At 38.9% G+C, this 18,114-nt stretch overlaps 1 protein-coding gene across 2 annotated transcripts in view; it reads left to right on the plus strand.

Annotated features, from left to right (window-relative positions):
• Rsf1 (remodeling and spacing factor 1) overlaps positions 1–13,496 on the plus strand; it is a 115,269-nt gene extending 101,773 nt beyond the window's left edge. The window contains 7 exon segments of one of the 2 annotated variants that reach the window (NM_001427468.1): positions 1,423–1,477; positions 2,536–2,645; positions 3,655–3,722; positions 6,260–6,467; positions 7,943–8,166; positions 9,225–9,413; positions 12,304–13,496. In NM_001427468.1, the coding sequence (NP_001414397.1) occupies positions 1,423–1,477; positions 2,536–2,645; positions 3,655–3,722; positions 6,260–6,467; positions 7,943–8,166; positions 9,225–9,413; positions 12,304–12,872 (1,423 nt within the window). In that variant the 3' untranslated portion in view covers positions 12,873–13,496. 2 annotated transcript variants of the gene reach the window in all.
• The last annotated feature ends 4,618 nt before the right edge of the window (positions 13,497–18,114 follow it).

The following is an 18,114-nucleotide window of genomic DNA, read 5'->3' on the forward strand; positions in this document are numbered from 1 at the left end:
ATTTCAATGAATGTGATTATTGTAAGGACGGATATATATTGCACATACTTAATATCAGAGACAGTTCAAACCACGATAATATTCTGATTGTCTTGGTCATTATTAACTACCTGATATCCTTTTCTTTTTTAAAAAAATTGGTTTATTCATTTTATATATATAGATACAGATATATAGATATATGTACACTGTAGCTGTCTTCAGTGTAGAATAGGGCATCAGATCCCGTTACAGATGGTTGTGAGCCACCGTGTGCTTGCTAGGGATTGAACTCAGGACCTCTGGAAGAGCAGTCAGTGTTCCTAACCACTGAGCCATCTCTCCAGCTGTACTATCTGATATCTTACAAAGTTTTAATTGAAGTTATTTTATCATTTTTGTAAATGTAATAGCTTCACCACCTAATTAATTTATTTTTAATGATTTATTGAATTTATGTATGAGTACACTGTAGCTGTCTTCAGACACACCAGAAGAGGGCATCAGATCCCATTACAGATGGTTGTGAGCCACCATGTGGTTGCTGGGAGTTGAACTCAGGACCTCTGGAAGAGCAGTCAGTGCTCTTAACCACTGAGCCATCTCACCTGCCCCCCTGCCTAATTATAAGATACTTGTTATCAGGGCCAGGAGTTCCTAGCACACTAGAAGCTGCATTCCAAAGGCTCGAGACAAGTAAATGCATTGATTTGCTTTCAGAAGGAACATTACAATAAGCCAGAAAGAACAATTTCTTGTTTAGTTCAGTTTACTTTGGTACTCAGAGCCCACAGGTCTTTGTTGTACTGAGTTAACATTGAGAGGACCACCAGAACCTGTTGTATAATGCTGTTTGTTATTTTTTTAATTAGAATACACAGTTTTTTTGTTTTTCTTGGTGGTAGAACCATGAAGATGTCATTAAGGATCTGCATCCTTGTTTTCTGGCTGTATAGGTATCTTAGTTTGCATTGCTGACTGCATAGCCATGCGTTTCCATTGCAGTTCTTCATCTCCAGAGCAAGAACCAAGTGGCTGCAATGTTATTCACTGGAGCCTTGATGGTTTTGTTATGTATTGTGTGTTGGTCAGTAAGCTGCAGTGTAACCGTAACCTTACTGTGTACTGCACTCAGAACATCACCCAAGACATCTAATATGCAAACCTTCAGTTTGTTTAGTCAGAGGTAGCTTTTTATCTAACCACATTGTCAATTCACAGTTTGAAGTTTGTCTATTTCAGTTCAAAAATACAGCCTTCATATACATAGGAAAGTTTGTGTACCATCCATACTAATTCTCTATTAATAAGGTTTCACTTTAATATTGGTAGCAGCCTCTTAAGTACCATGAAATTGTAACTTTATTACTATCTGAAATGATACTTTCATATGAACTTCATTTTTAGCAAATCTTATTTTATACTTTTGGTCTTGATTTTAAGGAAAGAGCGCTTGGTGTATGTCGGTATCAGTATTGAAAACATCATTCCTCCACAAGTAAGTTTCTAGTTGACAGGATATTTTCCATTTTAATTTAAAATCGTATGTGTATGTGTATTTTGTCTGTATGTCTTTCTGTACCTCATGTATTCCAAGTGCCTACAGAGGTCAGAAGAGGGTGCTGGGTTCCCTGGAACTGGAGTTCCGGATGGTTGTAAAGCACTCTGAGTGCTGGGAGTTACACCTGATTCCTCTGCAGAGCAGACATCCCTAACCACTGAACATTCCAGTCTAGCTTTACATAGTGTTTGTAGAGGAGACGCTGTGTGTTTTCTCAAGTTTAATGGAATTGTCTGCCTTATTTTAATATTTAACATTCCTATTCTAGTAAGACTAGACATTTTAAGCATTTGGAGAAATAACCATGGGAATTATGATGTATAAATAGATAACCCAAAAATGTGATTATTCTGTTTAAACTAAATGTATAACTCACTGCTTTGGGGTAATGTACTGTTTTTACTGTAAGTGGGGCAATTCGTCGTAAGCTTTATATTGTACTATTGCATGAAATAACTGAAGAATAGCTTGGGAACATACTACTTTAAACTGACACTTTCTGACACTTTGATTGCTATTATGATTTAATTTCTTTGAAGAGCTATCATTTAACATGTATTAGTATATAACTAAGGGCACCTCATCACTGAATGTTCAATAATTTCCAACTTGATTTTGTTGTGAGTTTTGTTCCTGTTGATGATTTGACAGGGTAACCCTGGCTGGCCTGGAATTCAGAGACCCGCCTGGTTTTACAGACTCTTGAGTGCTGGCTTTTTTAGGCTGGGATTCGAAGTGTGAGCCCATTCTCATTAAACTTCATTCCCATTATTTTAATACAGACTATTATAAACTCACAGAAGTATAAGAAAATCAACACATAAATAGTTCCTCTATTGATTACCAATATTTTTAATTCTCGTGTAAGTAGTTTTGCTGTGTATGTTCATTGTGGTAGATACTCTTGGAAATCTTCAAACCTTCATGTATGCTGCATAGGTGGACTATTCGAAGGACTGTTTCCCTGTTATACTTGTATACTTTTATCTTTAAAGGAGCCTGAGTTTTCTGAAGATCAAGAAGAAAAGAAAAAAGATGCAAAAAAATCCAAAGCAAATGTACTTGAAAGGAGATCAACGAGAACAAGGAAGTGTATAAGCTACAGGTATGAAGGAAGAGAAAGCTGTTAGAGTAAAATAGTCTGTTTTTTTTCCAGTTAGACAAGACAGAAATGGATGGTTTTCCCAACTTAGTGAGTTTTAAGTATTATGTTTATGTCACTTGGCATCCTTGGGTATGACTGAAAGGCCACACTGTAGCTCAGAACCTTTCCTAGCATGAGCAGGGTCAAATGCTCATTCTAGACAGCAGGCACACCCGGCATGCACGTGTATGCACAAGAGTTCAGACAGAAACTATTTGTATATTTAGTGTGCCTGAGTTCATCTTCGGTCATCTGAGCCCCAAACTAAGATCAATCTTCATATAAAGCAATCAGAGATCATTTTTTCTTGTTCCTTATCTTTAAGTCCAAAAGTAGTTTTTTGTGCAAAAGCACATTTATTTAGTTATAAAATTTGAATACCTGTATCTCAATTTCAGCACTTATTTTCAATAGTAATTATATAATAATCTAAATCATATATAAACTAAAGAGTCTAAAACTTTATTGGTTCTTCGAAGGTTTTACTTGTTTGATTGTCTAGAGAGAGAGAGAGAGAGAGAGAGAGAGAGAGAGAGAGTGTGTGTGTGTGTGTGTGTGTATTAGAGTACTTATTTCACATATAGTGATGCTCTGCTTTCCTGTGTAGAAATACTATTAACTGGATACCTTTCAAAAAGTATGCATTGATTTCTCACAGTTCCAGAGGATTTGTAAAGTACACGATCAAAGTACCAACAGACTTGGGAGACAGATTACAGAGCCTGTTTCTGGTTTATCAGTGGTACTTCCCTGTTTTATGCTCACATGATAGAAGTTCTTGTAGATCCAGTGTCTGGTGTTAGCCCGCATAGTGAGGACATTAGTCATATTCTTGAGTGATCCATGCCCTAAGATCATCACATGTGAGTTGGAAAGGGGACAAAACCAGACTATTGTAGCCACTTTGTGTAGGTGGTCTATAGAAATCAAACATATATAGCTTAGTGTCTGATCCTCGTGCTTATTTCAGATTTGATGAATTTGATGAAGCCATTGATGAAGCCATCGAAGATGATATTAAAGAGGCTGATGGAGGAGGTATGTGTTTATCTCACTCTTTTTCACATAGTTCCACCAGATTCTTCTCTCCAATGCTAACACTGAACAAACTCTCAGATTGAAAGTAAACTGTTTCACATAGTGTTAGTGTATTAAATCTGAATTTAGTAATTATTAATTTTTTGTATGATATAATACAAAAGGTCAGTTTCCTTTACTGATCAACCAATTTCTGTTTGGTTCTAATTAAAATACTCAGGAAACATTCCTGTTGTATAATTCAAATTTTAATGACTGGTGTAAATTTGTTAAAAATCAATTTACTTAATTACCTTCTCTTTCTTCCTACCTACCTCCCTTCCCTCCCTTCTTTCCCTCTTTCTTCCTTTCTTTCTTTCTTTCTCTCTTTCTTTCTTTTTTCTTTCTCTTTCTCTCTTTCTCTTTCTCTTTCTCTCTCCTTCCTTCCTTCCTTCCTTTCTTCCTTTCTTTCTTTCTTTCTTTCTTTCTTTCTTTCTTTCTTTCTTTCTTTCTTTCTTTCTTTCTTTCCACTTCATTTTGTTTCATTTTAGATGGGGTCTCTCTCTATAGTCCTGGTTGTCCTAACTTGCTGTGTATACCAGTCTGGCCTTTAATTTACAGATTCTCCTGCCCCTCCCTCCTGAGTGTTGGATTAAAGGTATATACCACCACCATGGCTGGCCTTAATTGCCTTTCAAAGCAGCATTATAGAAGAATGGGAAGGTTGTTTGTTAAAGCATTATATAGCCAGTTACTAATGCTCTAATGTATAACTTTCTACTTTCTACTTGTTACTGTGAAATATTAAGAATGGGTTGGTAAGCCTTTTTTTTTTTTTAAAGGAAACTAACATTATAGCTTTTCAGAATTCTGTCTCTTATTTATATCTTTATCAAATTCTTGAGCAACAGCTAATGGGTGTGAGGTTTCTTCTCAGAGTGAGGAGAGTGGTCTCAGGTCGGCTAGTAGTAACAGCTGGACAACTTGTGGCCAAATCAGAATTCCTAAGTTACTTTCTTTCAAAGATGGATCTGAAGAGTCGATGGCTCAGCAGTTAAGTCAGCTGCTGCTCTTCTAAAGGACTGGAGTTTGGTTCCTAACACCGATGTTTGTCCGTACGGCAAATGGGTGCCCGATACCCAAGGTCAGAAGACCTTGAACTCCATGGAACTGGAGTTAGTGTGGTTGTGAGCTAGGAAGCAGACACTGGGAACTGAACACAGGTCATCTGAAGGGCAACAAATGCTCTACTGTAGAACTTTACAGTAACTCACAACTGCACAGAACTGCTTCTTAGAAATCTGATTCCCTTTTCTGGACTCTGATGGTACTCAGACACATGTGGCATTCACTTAAAAAGCATACACACATAATACATGAACTCTTTAAAATCTTAAAGCCATGTGAACGAGTGCTGGCAAGGTCACTCAGTGGGTCAAGGCATTTGCACACAGTTCTGACAACCTGAGTTAGATCTTGGCCTTGCCAAATGACAGAAGAGAACTTATTCTTGAGAGTGTGTCCAACTGTGCCTCGGAATATATGAACACACATACACACGCACACACACTGTGTCTGTCTGTCTGTCTGTCTGTCTGTCTGTCTACGAAGAAAAGAAGTATATTGAGAGGCTAAGAGGCTAAGCAGGTAACTCAAAGGTTAAAAGCATTTGTTGCTCTTACAGATGACCTGAGTTCAGTTCCCAGTGTCCACTTCCTAGCTCACAGCTGTCAACGACTAGTGCATTGGGGGCCCTGGGTCCAGTCGCACACCATCAGGACACAGGGGGTGCAGAACAAAGGCAGAAGCAACTATTAATCCTTATATAGATATGAATACATATTACTTCGATTTCCATTTTGGCAAGATACCATAAGATCATTATTCTCACGACACCAGGAACAACTGAGGCAAGACTAAACAAAGAAATACGACTAAACAAAGATTTCTTCTCAGAATATTCACATAACAAATCACCCCTTTCTTATTATCAGAATATACTCACCATTACCAAGAGAGTGTGAGAACCGCTTCCAGAGAAACAGGACACAGCAGAACATAGTTTAAGGCCAAGTGAGAAAAACATTTTCTTCTCGAGGGCGGCATTCCAGCCCCCACTTGCACCTGTCACCAGTCCTTACTTGACCCTGCCCCGGAGCTGCATCTCTGTGTCTCAACACAGAGCCATACTAACTCCAGCTCCATGGAGTTGGAGTCCAGCCTTTGAAATTGGGTATCGGGCACGCATATGCTGTACATACAGCATTCATTCACACAGAGTATTGAGCCAGGTATGGCCACACAAATCTCTAATTCAGGAGGCAGAGGCACGAGCACCGAGAGGCTTTTAAAAAGCCTTCCATCAAATAAAAGGCAGTGAGAGAAAAGGGAGTGTGGTGGGCATCAGCTGGTGTAATGGCAGGTTAGTGTAAACTAGGAGTCTCTGCCCTGTGAACTTTAAAATAGGCACACTGATCCTTTCTTTAGAGCATTATCAGATGATGTTGTAAGGAGCCTGCATAGTACTAAGAGAAACACGCAGTTATTCTTCCTTTCAGGAGTTGGCCGAGGAAAAGATATCTCCACCATCACAGGTCACCGTGGGAAAGATATTTCTACTATTTTGGATGAGGAACGAAAGGAAAATAAACGGCCCCAGAGGGCAGCTGCTGCTCGAAGGAAGAAACGCCGGCGACTTAATGATCTGGATAGTGATAGCAACTTAGATGAAGAAGAGAGTGAGGATGAATTCAAGATCAGTGATGGGTATGTGTCTAGGGGCTGGCATACAAAGAGCTGTGTCCTTGGAGAGCCAGGGCTGTACTATGCTGTGACTTTTATTCTTCGTCTACAGGTATTTGCAGGATATTTAAACATTTAAAATTACTGATTTTGATTCATTTTTAGATTAAAATTAAAGCTATGTTTATAGTAGTTTAACATTTAAATTTGATTAGCTGTAATTGAAGTTTGATTTATTGCAAGCTTTCTCTGTATAACTTAACAAGCTCATCAGTGGGAGATTATCAAGAAGTAAGTAGTTGCCGTCTTCTCTGTGCTCCCTAGAGCTCGGGTGAGGTGTAAGTGGTCCAGTACTAGTTTTACCTCCATTTTACAGAACAAGTGTAAACTACTGTTGAGTTTCTCCTTTTGTAAATGGATGTAGTATAGTAGATAAATATACAAAACCACAGAAAAGTCACTCCCCCTTGCCTGCCTCTGTAACAGATAAAATAAAATTAGGACACAGCATTAACATGTGTAGAATGGATATTTTGGGCAGCCTTGTGAGTTTAGAATTAGAGGCAGGGTAAGATAAGAAAGCAGCCAAAACAGAGAAGCCACACATCCAAATGTCAAGGCATATTTAGGAAAGCAAGAATGTGGGGATGAAATAGAGACTGCTCTGGTAGCCTTACACCCAGAACATAACAAAGAACAAAATCACTGAGTGTGGTTTTCCTTTTTTCTCTTCTTTTGTCATGCATATAAATTTGAACTTTGTCCTGAAAATGGCTTTTAAAAATATCCAGGGGCTGGGGATTTAGCTCAGTGGTAGAGCGCTTACCTAGGAAGCGCAAGGCCCTGGGTTCGGTCCCCAGCTCCGGGGAAAAAAAAAAGAACCAAAAAAAAAAAAAATATCCAAAGATTGAGGCATGAGGTGAAAGGGAAGAACTCGACTTAAGTATAAGACTCTGGCTTAAGGGACCAGCTGGATGAGTGAGTCAGGCTAGAGCTGAGCTGCTAGACAGACTGTTAGCTACCCATGCCTGGCAGCCTTCTCTTCAGAACCATGTAAGGGCGGAAGGATAGAGCCAGCTCTGCACGTAGTCCTCTGAGTGTGCAAGCACGGGCACTCTGCTCTCCCCACAGTAAGTCAGAAAGTTTGTATTAAAAACATCAGACTGGCCAACAGAAGAAGAGTAGTCAGTTGAGAAATAACGAGCCTTTTCAGATCTGTTGGATTTAAGACGTACCCAAAAAGGTCAGTGCAATTCATATGTGAATTACAGCATTTATTTTCACATCTTTTACAATGAAAGGAATAGGTGGTAGAACATTAACTTTATAGATAAAAGTTGACATAATTGTCCAAATATATCTTCAAATTTACTTAATGTTTTACTGGATTCTTTACAAATTGTGTTTGGAACTTTGAAAAACTGGTTATCACTTCTAAGTACCATAACAAGACAGACTCTAAGTGCACCATCATGATGTGTCTGGCTTCTCCTGGACAGATCTCAGGATGAGTTTGTTGTGTCTGATGAAAATCCAGATGAAAGTGAAGAAGAGCCACCATCCAATGAGGACAGTGACACTGACTTCTGTAGCCGAAGACTGAGGCGGCATCCTTCTCGGCCAATGAGGCAAAGCAGGCGTTTGCGGAGAAAGACCCAAAAGAAGAAGTACTCCGATGACGATGAAGAAGAAGAAGAATCTGAAGAGAATAGTAGAGACTCTGGTAAAAATGCCTTCTGTCTGTATCAGAGCAACTCGGTTACTTCTGTGACTTCTGGAGTCACAAGGTGTTGAAGTCATTCAGCTGTGACATAAGCGTCCTGATGAGACTCTGAAATCCTTTTCTTATGACTTGCTAGTAGTGTATTACATACAGAGCTTTCTGAAAAATTTCACACAAATTAATTAATGTTTCCTTCAAGCCAAACTCGTTTAGAATGATAAATTGTGATAAATCCTTCTGGTGCCACTTATTTCTGAGAATATTTTCAGATGTTAGAAAGTGAATAACCAGTTAACCCAGTACACAGCAGGACTTCTTAGCTTTTCTACTCACAACATTTATTCCAGAGAAGGTTTTACACGACTTCTAGTACATACTCAAACATTGACTGATAATAAAATCCTAAAAATATTTTCTTTTTTTAATGTTATTTTTTTCCATGCATTGGTTTTGTGTCTGTGGGGGTATCAGATCCCCTGCAACTTGAGTTACAGACAATTTTGAGCTCCCACGTGGGTGCTGGGAATTGAACCCAGATCCTCTGGAAGAACAGCCAGTGCTCTTAACTGCTGAGCCATCTCTTCATCTCCAAATAAGTTTGTTTTTAAAGCAGTTCTTTAGGTCTAGACATGGTGGCCCATGCCTCTAATACCAGAAATTGGGCAGTAGGTAGGAAGGGAAGGAGAGAGGGAGGGAAGGAGAGAGAGAGAAAGAGGGAGGGAGGGAGGGAGGGAGGGAGGGAGGGAGGGAGAGGAGAAGGAAGGGAGGAAGGAAGGAAGGGAGGAAGGAAGGAAGGAAGGAAGGAAGGAAGGAAGGAAGGAAGGAAGAGAGATCTACCTGTCTCCGCCTCACAAATGCTGGGATGAAAAGTGTGGACAATCATTGCCTGGTTCTGAATATTATTTTAAAAGAAAATCAGATTTATATATCTTAATCAACTAAATTTTTACAACTAAACTCTAGTAACCTTGTATTTTTATAGCATAAGCTAAAGTATACTTCTACCAATGGATTTAAATTTTGTAATTTTTTTTTAATTCCCTTTTTTTTTTAAACAGAAAGTGACTTTAGCGATGATTTTAGTGACGAGTTTGTAGAAACCCGGCGAAGGCGATCAAGAAGGAACCAGAAAAGACAAATTAACTACAAAGAAGATTCGGAAAGTGATGGTTCCCAGAAAAGTCTCCGACGTGGTAAAGAGATCCGGCGAGTTCACAAGCGCAGACTTTCCAGCTCAGAGAGCGAAGGTAAGTGGTATCCTGTGTGGGGAGCAGGGCATAGCAGAAATGGACGCTGCCTAGAAAGAAATGTGCTCAAGCTTTACTTTACTTTAAAATGCATACAGTCGCTGATGTCATTAGGATGAAACAAGTTTCATTCTCCTGTTATTAATTATAATTGAAATAAATGACTCAATAGGATACTAATTTTTAAAGGTTCCATTGTATGAAGTTTTCATACAATGTGATTTACTCTGCTCCTTTTTGTCTTGTTCCAGTTTGAAATAACTTCCTATGTACTGAGTAGTAGCTAAGCTCTTTCAAACCAAATTACCTATTGTCCTTCTGTACTTTCAGTATTTTATCTGGGATCGCTTTTATGTAATAACTTGAGTTGTGCTATATCAGAAGTGTTTAAAATTGTTTAAAGCATTCATAGCTGGGCAGTGGTGGTGCACGCCTTTAATCCCAGCACTTGTAAGGCAGAGACTAGTGGATCTCTGAGTTCAAGGCCAGCCTAGTCTATAGTGTGAGTTCTAGGACAGCCAGGAATACACACAAAAGAACACTGGTCTCGAATACCTCCCTCCTCAAATTCATTTGTTGTAGAGGTTGCTTGGTGCTTAAGAGAATCTCTTGCTCTCCCAGAGGGCAAAGTCTAGTTCCTAACAACCACAGCAGGCAGCTCAGAACCACACATAACTCCCAACTTCAAGGACTCTGATGCCTTCTGATGTTTACAGGACACTGGCACACACAGACACACATGCGAAGACATAAAAATAAGTAGATCTTTAGAAATGTTCAATAAGAACTTATGACACCCACTTCATTGTTAATTTAGACCCCTAAGTTCATTTTGAAAGATGCTGACTCTTTTTAAGCATTTAATCTTTCATTGTCTATTTATGATGTGCTTTGAATATTGCTTTTACAAATTAAATGTGAAGTAAATGTTTGAAAGTATGAGAACAGGAAAAATGTGGATGTAGGAGACTAGTTCTCTTGTCCTCTGAAGGAGGAGTGGCCCTCATAGGTGGAATGCCTACCTCAGAGTCTGAGATGACTGCCCAGCACAGTCAGGGTTACAGAAGGAAGGTCAGTCAGGGTTGTTAATACTGAGTGTGTCATAAAGATGTCAGCTACAGTGTACTTGGTGACATAAGTAAGCAGTGTTGCAGATCGGGTTTTATTAGAAGATGGTCATGTCTGCATATTTACATATTGTCTATGCCTTCTTTCCTAAAAAATGAGTAGTTGAGATAGAACACGAGGTCTCACCTACATAAATAAATACACTCTCAGATCATCTCAGAGCTGTCTTGCTTATTTTCTACAATAATTAGACTATTCTGTGTTAATGCTGATTAATTCAGTAATACTATCCTCATGTGGCTGTGGAACACTTGAAATTTAGCTGGCTTGAGCATGGAACTAAGTGCTATTTAATTTTAATTAATTTAAATTCATCACACGACTAGTGTCTATTAAGCAAATGGGCCATTGTATGGATTATGAGTTTGCTTTGTGTGATATAGGAAGTGCAGTGGAGTAGTTTGATCTCATGTGGGTTCTAGTTTGCTAGAGTACCTATACTATGAGTAGATTAAAGAGGGGGGAAAAGACAGTAGCTTGGAGAGCAGGAGTCCCAGTCTGAGATGATGGGTGTGCAGCTAGGTTCATACTTGTAAGAGGGAATCGTTATGGATGTTTGTATTTTAAAATTTAACTTTTGTGTGTGTGTGTGTGTGTGTGTGTGTGTGCACGTGCGCACACACGCAGTACATGGGTACTTTGTATCTATGAATGCCAATAGAGGGCAACAGATCCCCTGGAACTGGAATTACAAGTGCTCATTGTTCCTTTGCAAATGGGTATCAGGAGTAGCTTGTGCTCTTAACTGCCAAGCCATTGCTCCAGCTTTCCAAGGATCATTTTGTTTTAGACCAAAAGCATTTACTCTTTGTTGAATGAGAAATCAAGGTGAACTAAGCTTTAAGAACCAAACTGCTGCAAGGCCTTTAGGAGCTTTTTTGTTCACATTAGATTTAAGACGACTCTTTAAATACCCAAACATACATGCTAAAGGCTAATCTAGGGCTGGAGAGATGGCTCCATGGTTAAGTGCACTGACTGCTCTTCCAGAGGTCCTGAGTTCAATTCCCAACAACCACATGGTGGCTCACACCCATCTGATGCCCTCTTCTGGTGTGTCTGAAGACAGCTACAGTGTACTTGTATATAATAAATACATTTTTTTAAAAAAAAGCTAATCTAGAATTTAGTTTGCCTAAACCAGGAGCCTCATCAGTTTGTAAATGTGTGTGTAGCCCAAAGACTTGGTGAGATGACTCACAAACCAAATACAGATCACAGGAGGACATTCACAGTTCACAGTTTACCAGAGGATGTTGCATCCCCTAAGAGTGCACAGAGTGATTTTGCCTAGTGATTTCTTTTTGGTTTTTGGTGTTTTGAGAAGGATTTAATATAACCCAAGGTATCCTTGAACTTTTGATCTTCTTATACTTCCCAAGAATGGGGATTATAGGTATGTGCCACCTTCCTTCAGTTTAATCTTTCCTTATTAATTTGTGTGACTCCTCAATTTTAGGACTAAGGGAAGGAGTTTCCCAGATGGTGGCCAATGATCTTCCCTTAATTCAAGAACCATCACATGCCCCTCTTCTTTGACTCCCCCAAGAAATCTACTCTCCCCTAAAATCAGAAGTAAAATACACAATGGATATCACTAAACATTGTTACAGATGGATGTGGGAGTTCGATTCTATCATATCAGTCAATTTAACAGAGCAGTAGTTTCATAAGAGCTGAGGATGGGGTTGGTATGGGAAAGAAAGTACTTGAATGTGTTTATGTTAACTGTGCCAACAGCTTAAATGTTTATTTATTCTAGAGAGCTACATGTCCAAGAACTCTGAAGATGATGAACTAACAAAAGAATCTAAGCGATCCATTCGGAAACGGGGCCGAAGCACAGGTGAATATTCAGAAGCAGATGAGGATGAGGAGGAGGAAGGCAAACCATCCCGCAAGCGGCTACACCGGATAGAGACAGACGAGGAGAGCTGTGACAGTGCTCATGGGGATGCAGACCAGCCTGCCCGTGAGAGCCAGGCCAGTGTCCTACCCTCAGAGCAAGAGAGCAGCAAGAAGCCGTATCGGATAGAGAGTGATGAAGAAGAGGACTTTGAAAACGTGGGCAAAGTAGGGAGCCCGTTGGACTACAGCCTAGTAGACTTGCCTTCCACCAATGGACAGAGCCCTGGCAAGGCCATTGAGAACTTGATGGGCAAAGCAACTGAAAAGTCCCAGACCCCCAAGGACAATGGCACAGCCAGTGCAAATCTAGCCCCTAATGGGACAAGTGGTGGACAGGAGGTGGGGGCACCAGAAGAGGATGAAGATGAGCTTTTGCGAGTGACTGACCTTGTTGATTATGTCTGTAACAGTGAACAGTTATAAGACTCCTTTCCATTTCTGTGCTAATTTATTCCACGGTAGCTCTCACACCAGCGGGCCAGTTAGTAAAGCTGTTTAATTTTTCCTAGAAAACTCCACTACAGAACGACTTTTTAGAAGAAAAATTTCAACAAATCTTGAAGTCTTTCTGGGAAGTGACCAGTTTTGAACTTTGAAGATTAATAATTGCTGTAAATTCCTTTTGATTTTTCTTTTTCCAAGTTCATGGTCCTTGGTAATTTCATTCATGGGAAAAAATCTTATTATAATAACAACAAAGATTTGTATATTTTTGACTTTATATTTCCTGAGCTCTCCTGACTTTGTGAAAAGGGTGGATATGAATGCATTCCAAATCTGTGAGGGCCCAAAACAGAATTTAGGGTGGGAGAAAGCACTTGTGCTTTAGCTTTTCATATTAAATATATATTATATTTAAACATTCATGGCATAGATGATGATTAACGAACTGTTTAAAAGTTCCTGTCTGTACTGTTGCAGTTTGAGTATTGTAGATAACATCACACATACATCACTTAGTAATAGCTTTTGTGACATCAATTGGTTTACTATTGGAGTTACCACACTTTAAATAAAAAAGAGACCCTGGAAGAACCATCATAAAAACACTTTAACCTAAGTTTCTATTATAGCAGAGTTTCTTGTTATTAAAAAAGAAGTCATCTGGAAAGCATTTGGATAGTAAAATGTATAGTGAAGCTTTGACAACCAGATTGTGCTAACAGAATCTTTTCAATAGGTTTTCAGCTGTTGTAATAAATTAGATGGCCTCTACTATATTGGGCCAGGTGGGCAAATAGTGAGACAAGTGGTCTTTCCCTACAATTCAGGCACAATACAAACTTGCCAGTAGTGTTAACTCTTCAGGCCACATGGTGTTCACCATCTGAGATGTTATTTTTTAATATGATACATCTAAAGCTAGCAGGGAGATGCTAAGCTGTGTATTTTAGCACATTTGAAGACTGAGAATGGATTTTCAGGTGAATTTTAACTGGTTTATTCTTGCCCTTACTATCTGCTTCAAATTGAAGTCTACAAACAAAGCAGTTCCTTTGGGAGGTTTTTAGTTTTGAGTTTAAGCATGTGTATAGTGTGTGATTTGTATGGTGTGTGTGTGTGTTTGTGTGTGTGTGTGTGTGTGTGTGTGTGTGTGTGTGTGTGTGTGTGTTGGAATTTTCTATCTGCCTGGATATATTAGCAGGGTTTGAATGTAGTTTTGGCCTTTGGCCATTATATACTTCTATTAAAATCCATTAATAGTCACACAAGCAACAGAATTGAATGAGAACCGCTGATATACTTAATAAGTATAATTTCCATTTTAAACATCTCAACACTTTAAGGATAAGCCCTTTGCTTCAAGAATAGGCGGTTTTTAAATTAATGTAACATAGCTGACACTAAAATATGAACTTATGTCTTAGTTTCTGGTACAGTTGTGAGGTTTCAGGCCCAGCCCTAACTGTACAGCTGTAGTGTTTGTGATTCGCCTTGCTTGGCGCACCCTGAAGCCTTCGTTTCAGCATTGCTTCAGTGTGTGCTAGTGCCCTGATATTGGGGTTTTCTGTTCCAGTGTTGTCTGTTGCCGGCAATAGACATGCTGTATCTGCTGCTGGCTCAAGGAATTTCACCTTTCTTTCAGATTAAGCATTATATGTAGTCAATATGCAGGAAACCTCTTCTTTTTTTTTTATTATTGAAAGCTGGCATTCGACTTGTGTCACAAAGACCTGACACTTTATGCTCCTACTTTCTGTTCCTTGATAGATAAACTCTTAAATCTTCTCTCCTGGCCTTTAAAATTTAGTGCTGATTTTTTTTCAGGTACTTGATTTTGGTTTCACTTTACTTCCATAGAACTTGAGCGTTAACGTTTGCTTTGATTGTAGCAGTGAACTTATATTTGTGTAACAATAAAACAATGAAAGCAGTCTAATAAAAGAAGGATGCAACGGCCACTGCAGAGCCCGCTGTGGCTTCATCTTGAAACAGTGTTGTGCTGGAAGGACAGGGCAGGCTTACATTCACAGTGAAGGACTAAAAAGGAACCACAGTTATTTGCATAACTTCCTTCCTAGCTGTTGCGTTACTTGAAAATCAGCTAAGAGTAAAGTTTTTACCTGTCTAGCACAGACAGGCAGAAGGATTCCTACTACTGTGCGGTAAGTGGTTTCTGCTCCCAGTCTCAGGAGGTTTCAGTCCTGCAGTCAGGCAATGCCACTGTGCTGTAGAAAATCTCCCATGTGCCTGTCTCTGCACACGCCAGCTCTTGCATCCACCTATCAATTCTATTAATCGTTTACCCAGATGATAAGAAATAGTTAATGGTTAGATAACTCAACAGCATGCAGAATGTGAAGTAACTTCTTACTCTTCTGCTATGGGAAACCTACATAATTTTACTGTAATTTTACTGTAAAGACTGAGTATTCCACTTAGCAGATGTCCCATTGACTTGAGTTTCAAAACCACTTGTGCTACCTGATCCTTACTCAACTTGAGTGTCAACTTCCTAATGAGTGTCTCCCTTCTAACTTTACATTCTCATTAGACCAACTGGCGATAAAGAGTAATCCAGGCAGCTAATATTACCAATTTTTAGTATCCAGCTACTTCTGCTTGGGTTTTTGTTATTTCTATTCATGTTGGAGATGGAATTCAGGGCTTCATGCATACTGGGTAAGTGTTCTAACGCTGGGCTAGAACTCTTGTCCTGCTTAGTGTTCTGATTCAGTCCCTATAAGTCTGTTTTCTTTCAGATATACTCAAATGGAAGATGTTCTCCCATGAGGTTTCTGTTGCTGCTGTCAAAATAAATGTTCTGTATCAAAAATCCTGATGAAACCATTGACGACTGGGGGATGGAAAGGCAGTCATGTAGACTTATCTTTAATCCTTAATAGATTCAGATCTGTAATAGATTTTTACAATTTCTCCTTTGAATAACTTCAGTGACCCCCCTCCCTTTTGAAATACAGATGTTGAACTTGTATCAAAGGCTCCCAGTGTCAGACTCCTAGTCTACAGCACATGCGTTAAGGGGAGATACAGAGTAGTATTCAAAGTGTTTAGCTTGCCATTTCCGTGAAGTTTGAGAGGTAGCCAGATTTTTACAGTTCCAGAGCTTAGAATTGAAATAGTGTATGAAAATGACTCAGACTGGTTTTATATGTGTGATGATATCGTGTTTATTGTAGAATGTTACTGCAAAGTCATGTGTTTTCAACAATACACATGACACACTGAGGTTGTTTCCTTGACATCTTTTTCCAATTGGTCAAGGTTGCAGATATAGAGGATAAAACGTTGCATTGAGAATGAATTCATGTTTACTGGTAACTCATGTTTTAAAAAGTGATCTGCCAAAGAACCAAGAACTTCAGATACTAATAAAATTGTTGTGGGGGAAGAGATTTTTAAAAGGATGTTATTACCTTTATCTTTCTAGTTGATAGAACTTATCCTATATAATAAACATTGAAGCAAAGTGAATATAATAAGAAAAATGTGGACACTTGTTTGTTTAAATAGAGAGTTAAAATAATGGAGAATGTGTCAGTAGTTTTTAAGTGGGGTGAGTGGCATTCCCTTTGTGACAAGAATACCTGTTTAGCCTCGTTGATAAGCATGAAGTGTTAGCCCTCACTGGTTCTACCAGAAAACAGGAAGCACCGAACAGATCTTTAACTCTCCACTGCCAGCCGCTGCAGCAGAGCAGGCCTTCAGTTCAGGGTGGTGTCTTAGCTTTAGAACAAATGCTCAGTGATTTTTCTTACGAGATGTGTACATATACACATTCTGGATAACTATTAGGATGCAGAATTCATCATGAACTGAGTTACTAAAAGTATAAGGGAAATAATTGTGACAATTATGAATATGATTCAACTATAGAAGGTTTCAAGAAAAAATAGTTTTTCTTGATGATTTGACATTGTCAAAGCATCTCTGGTTCTCTTAAGAAGCAGAGAATGCCAAGACCACATGTATGCTGTAATCTACATAGTCCTTGTCTGTTAATATGATCCATTACTGAACTCAGAATGAGATTCATTCCTATTTTATCCACCATTTCCAGAGAAATCCTGGAAGTGTCACACAAGCTAGCTGCTTTATTTTCTCAGTTTTCATCCTGATCCTGAGAGAAATCCAGTTTTAAACTGGATTATTATGTTATGCTTCCACTTAATTTCAAAATATTTTGCTCTAACTTAAAAGAGGTAACCTTTTTTTGAGTGCCAAGGTTTACTAAATAACCGGCTGTATAACACTGAGGACATCCATTCCCATGTAAACAGTCATAGCCAAATTAAGGTGGTCGTGATGGAGCCATGTCAGATTGTACATCAACCCTTGTTACTCACACAGACCCTCGCAGGTCCCTGAAGTCTCCCACTGCTGGTCATGTGCACAGCTCCCTGCCCCACTTCACATTTATACCACTTTGCCCTAGAAGACTGTTCTGCCACACTCACCTTAGGGGTTTCAGTTCATGTATGTGTTGCTCTTAATAATGTTTTAGATACATCTATCCCGTATATGAGGTATGTGATAGAATGTAACAGATTACCAGATGAGTGGGGAATTATTAAGCTCTAGATATTTTGAATGAGGAAAAAAATTAAAGAACTGTATTTTTGGAGTTTGGGGTGTTTTTTTGGTTTTTGGTTTTTGCCAAACTAGCACAAGCTAGGTAATGTGCAAAGGACTGAGTATCCGCCCTGTTGTTTTTGTCACTGGATGAAATAAGAATGAGCTTATTTATCTATAATTTTCTTGACTTTTATCAGTTTTGGAAGGAGTCTAACTTAAGCATTTGGGGTTTGTTTGATCTGTATTTATTGCATCCTGGTCATAAGCCAGGAGCCTGCATGTTATGTTTATGGCAGCCAGAACAAAGCCACGTGGAACTTAATGGCTCAAGATCTTCTAAATGATTTAACTTATTTTGTACGTTGCAAAAAAAAAAGAGTTTATTTTGCTCTAGAGTCACATTTTTTTATAACTGTACAGCTTCTAAGGGATGAGAGGTGGGGAAATACCCTAAAATAGGATGTAGATTTTTACAGTTGTGTTTATGCTAGAACATCTATGGGAGCATTATGTAATTAAACCTCAAATTGTTTAAAACCTTGTGCCATGGTCTTTTTCGTTACATTGCCCTTTAGCAGAGTTGGTACATGTCAATACTGCACTGCTGTGTGGACAAGCCTTGAGATTA

The sequence above is a fragment of the Rattus norvegicus genome, chromosome 1, assembly GCF_021556685.1.
Source record: "Rattus norvegicus strain SHRSP/BbbUtx chromosome 1, alternate assembly SHRSP_T2T, whole genome shotgun sequence".
Lineage (NCBI taxonomy): Eukaryota > Metazoa > Chordata > Mammalia > Rodentia > Muridae > Rattus > Rattus norvegicus.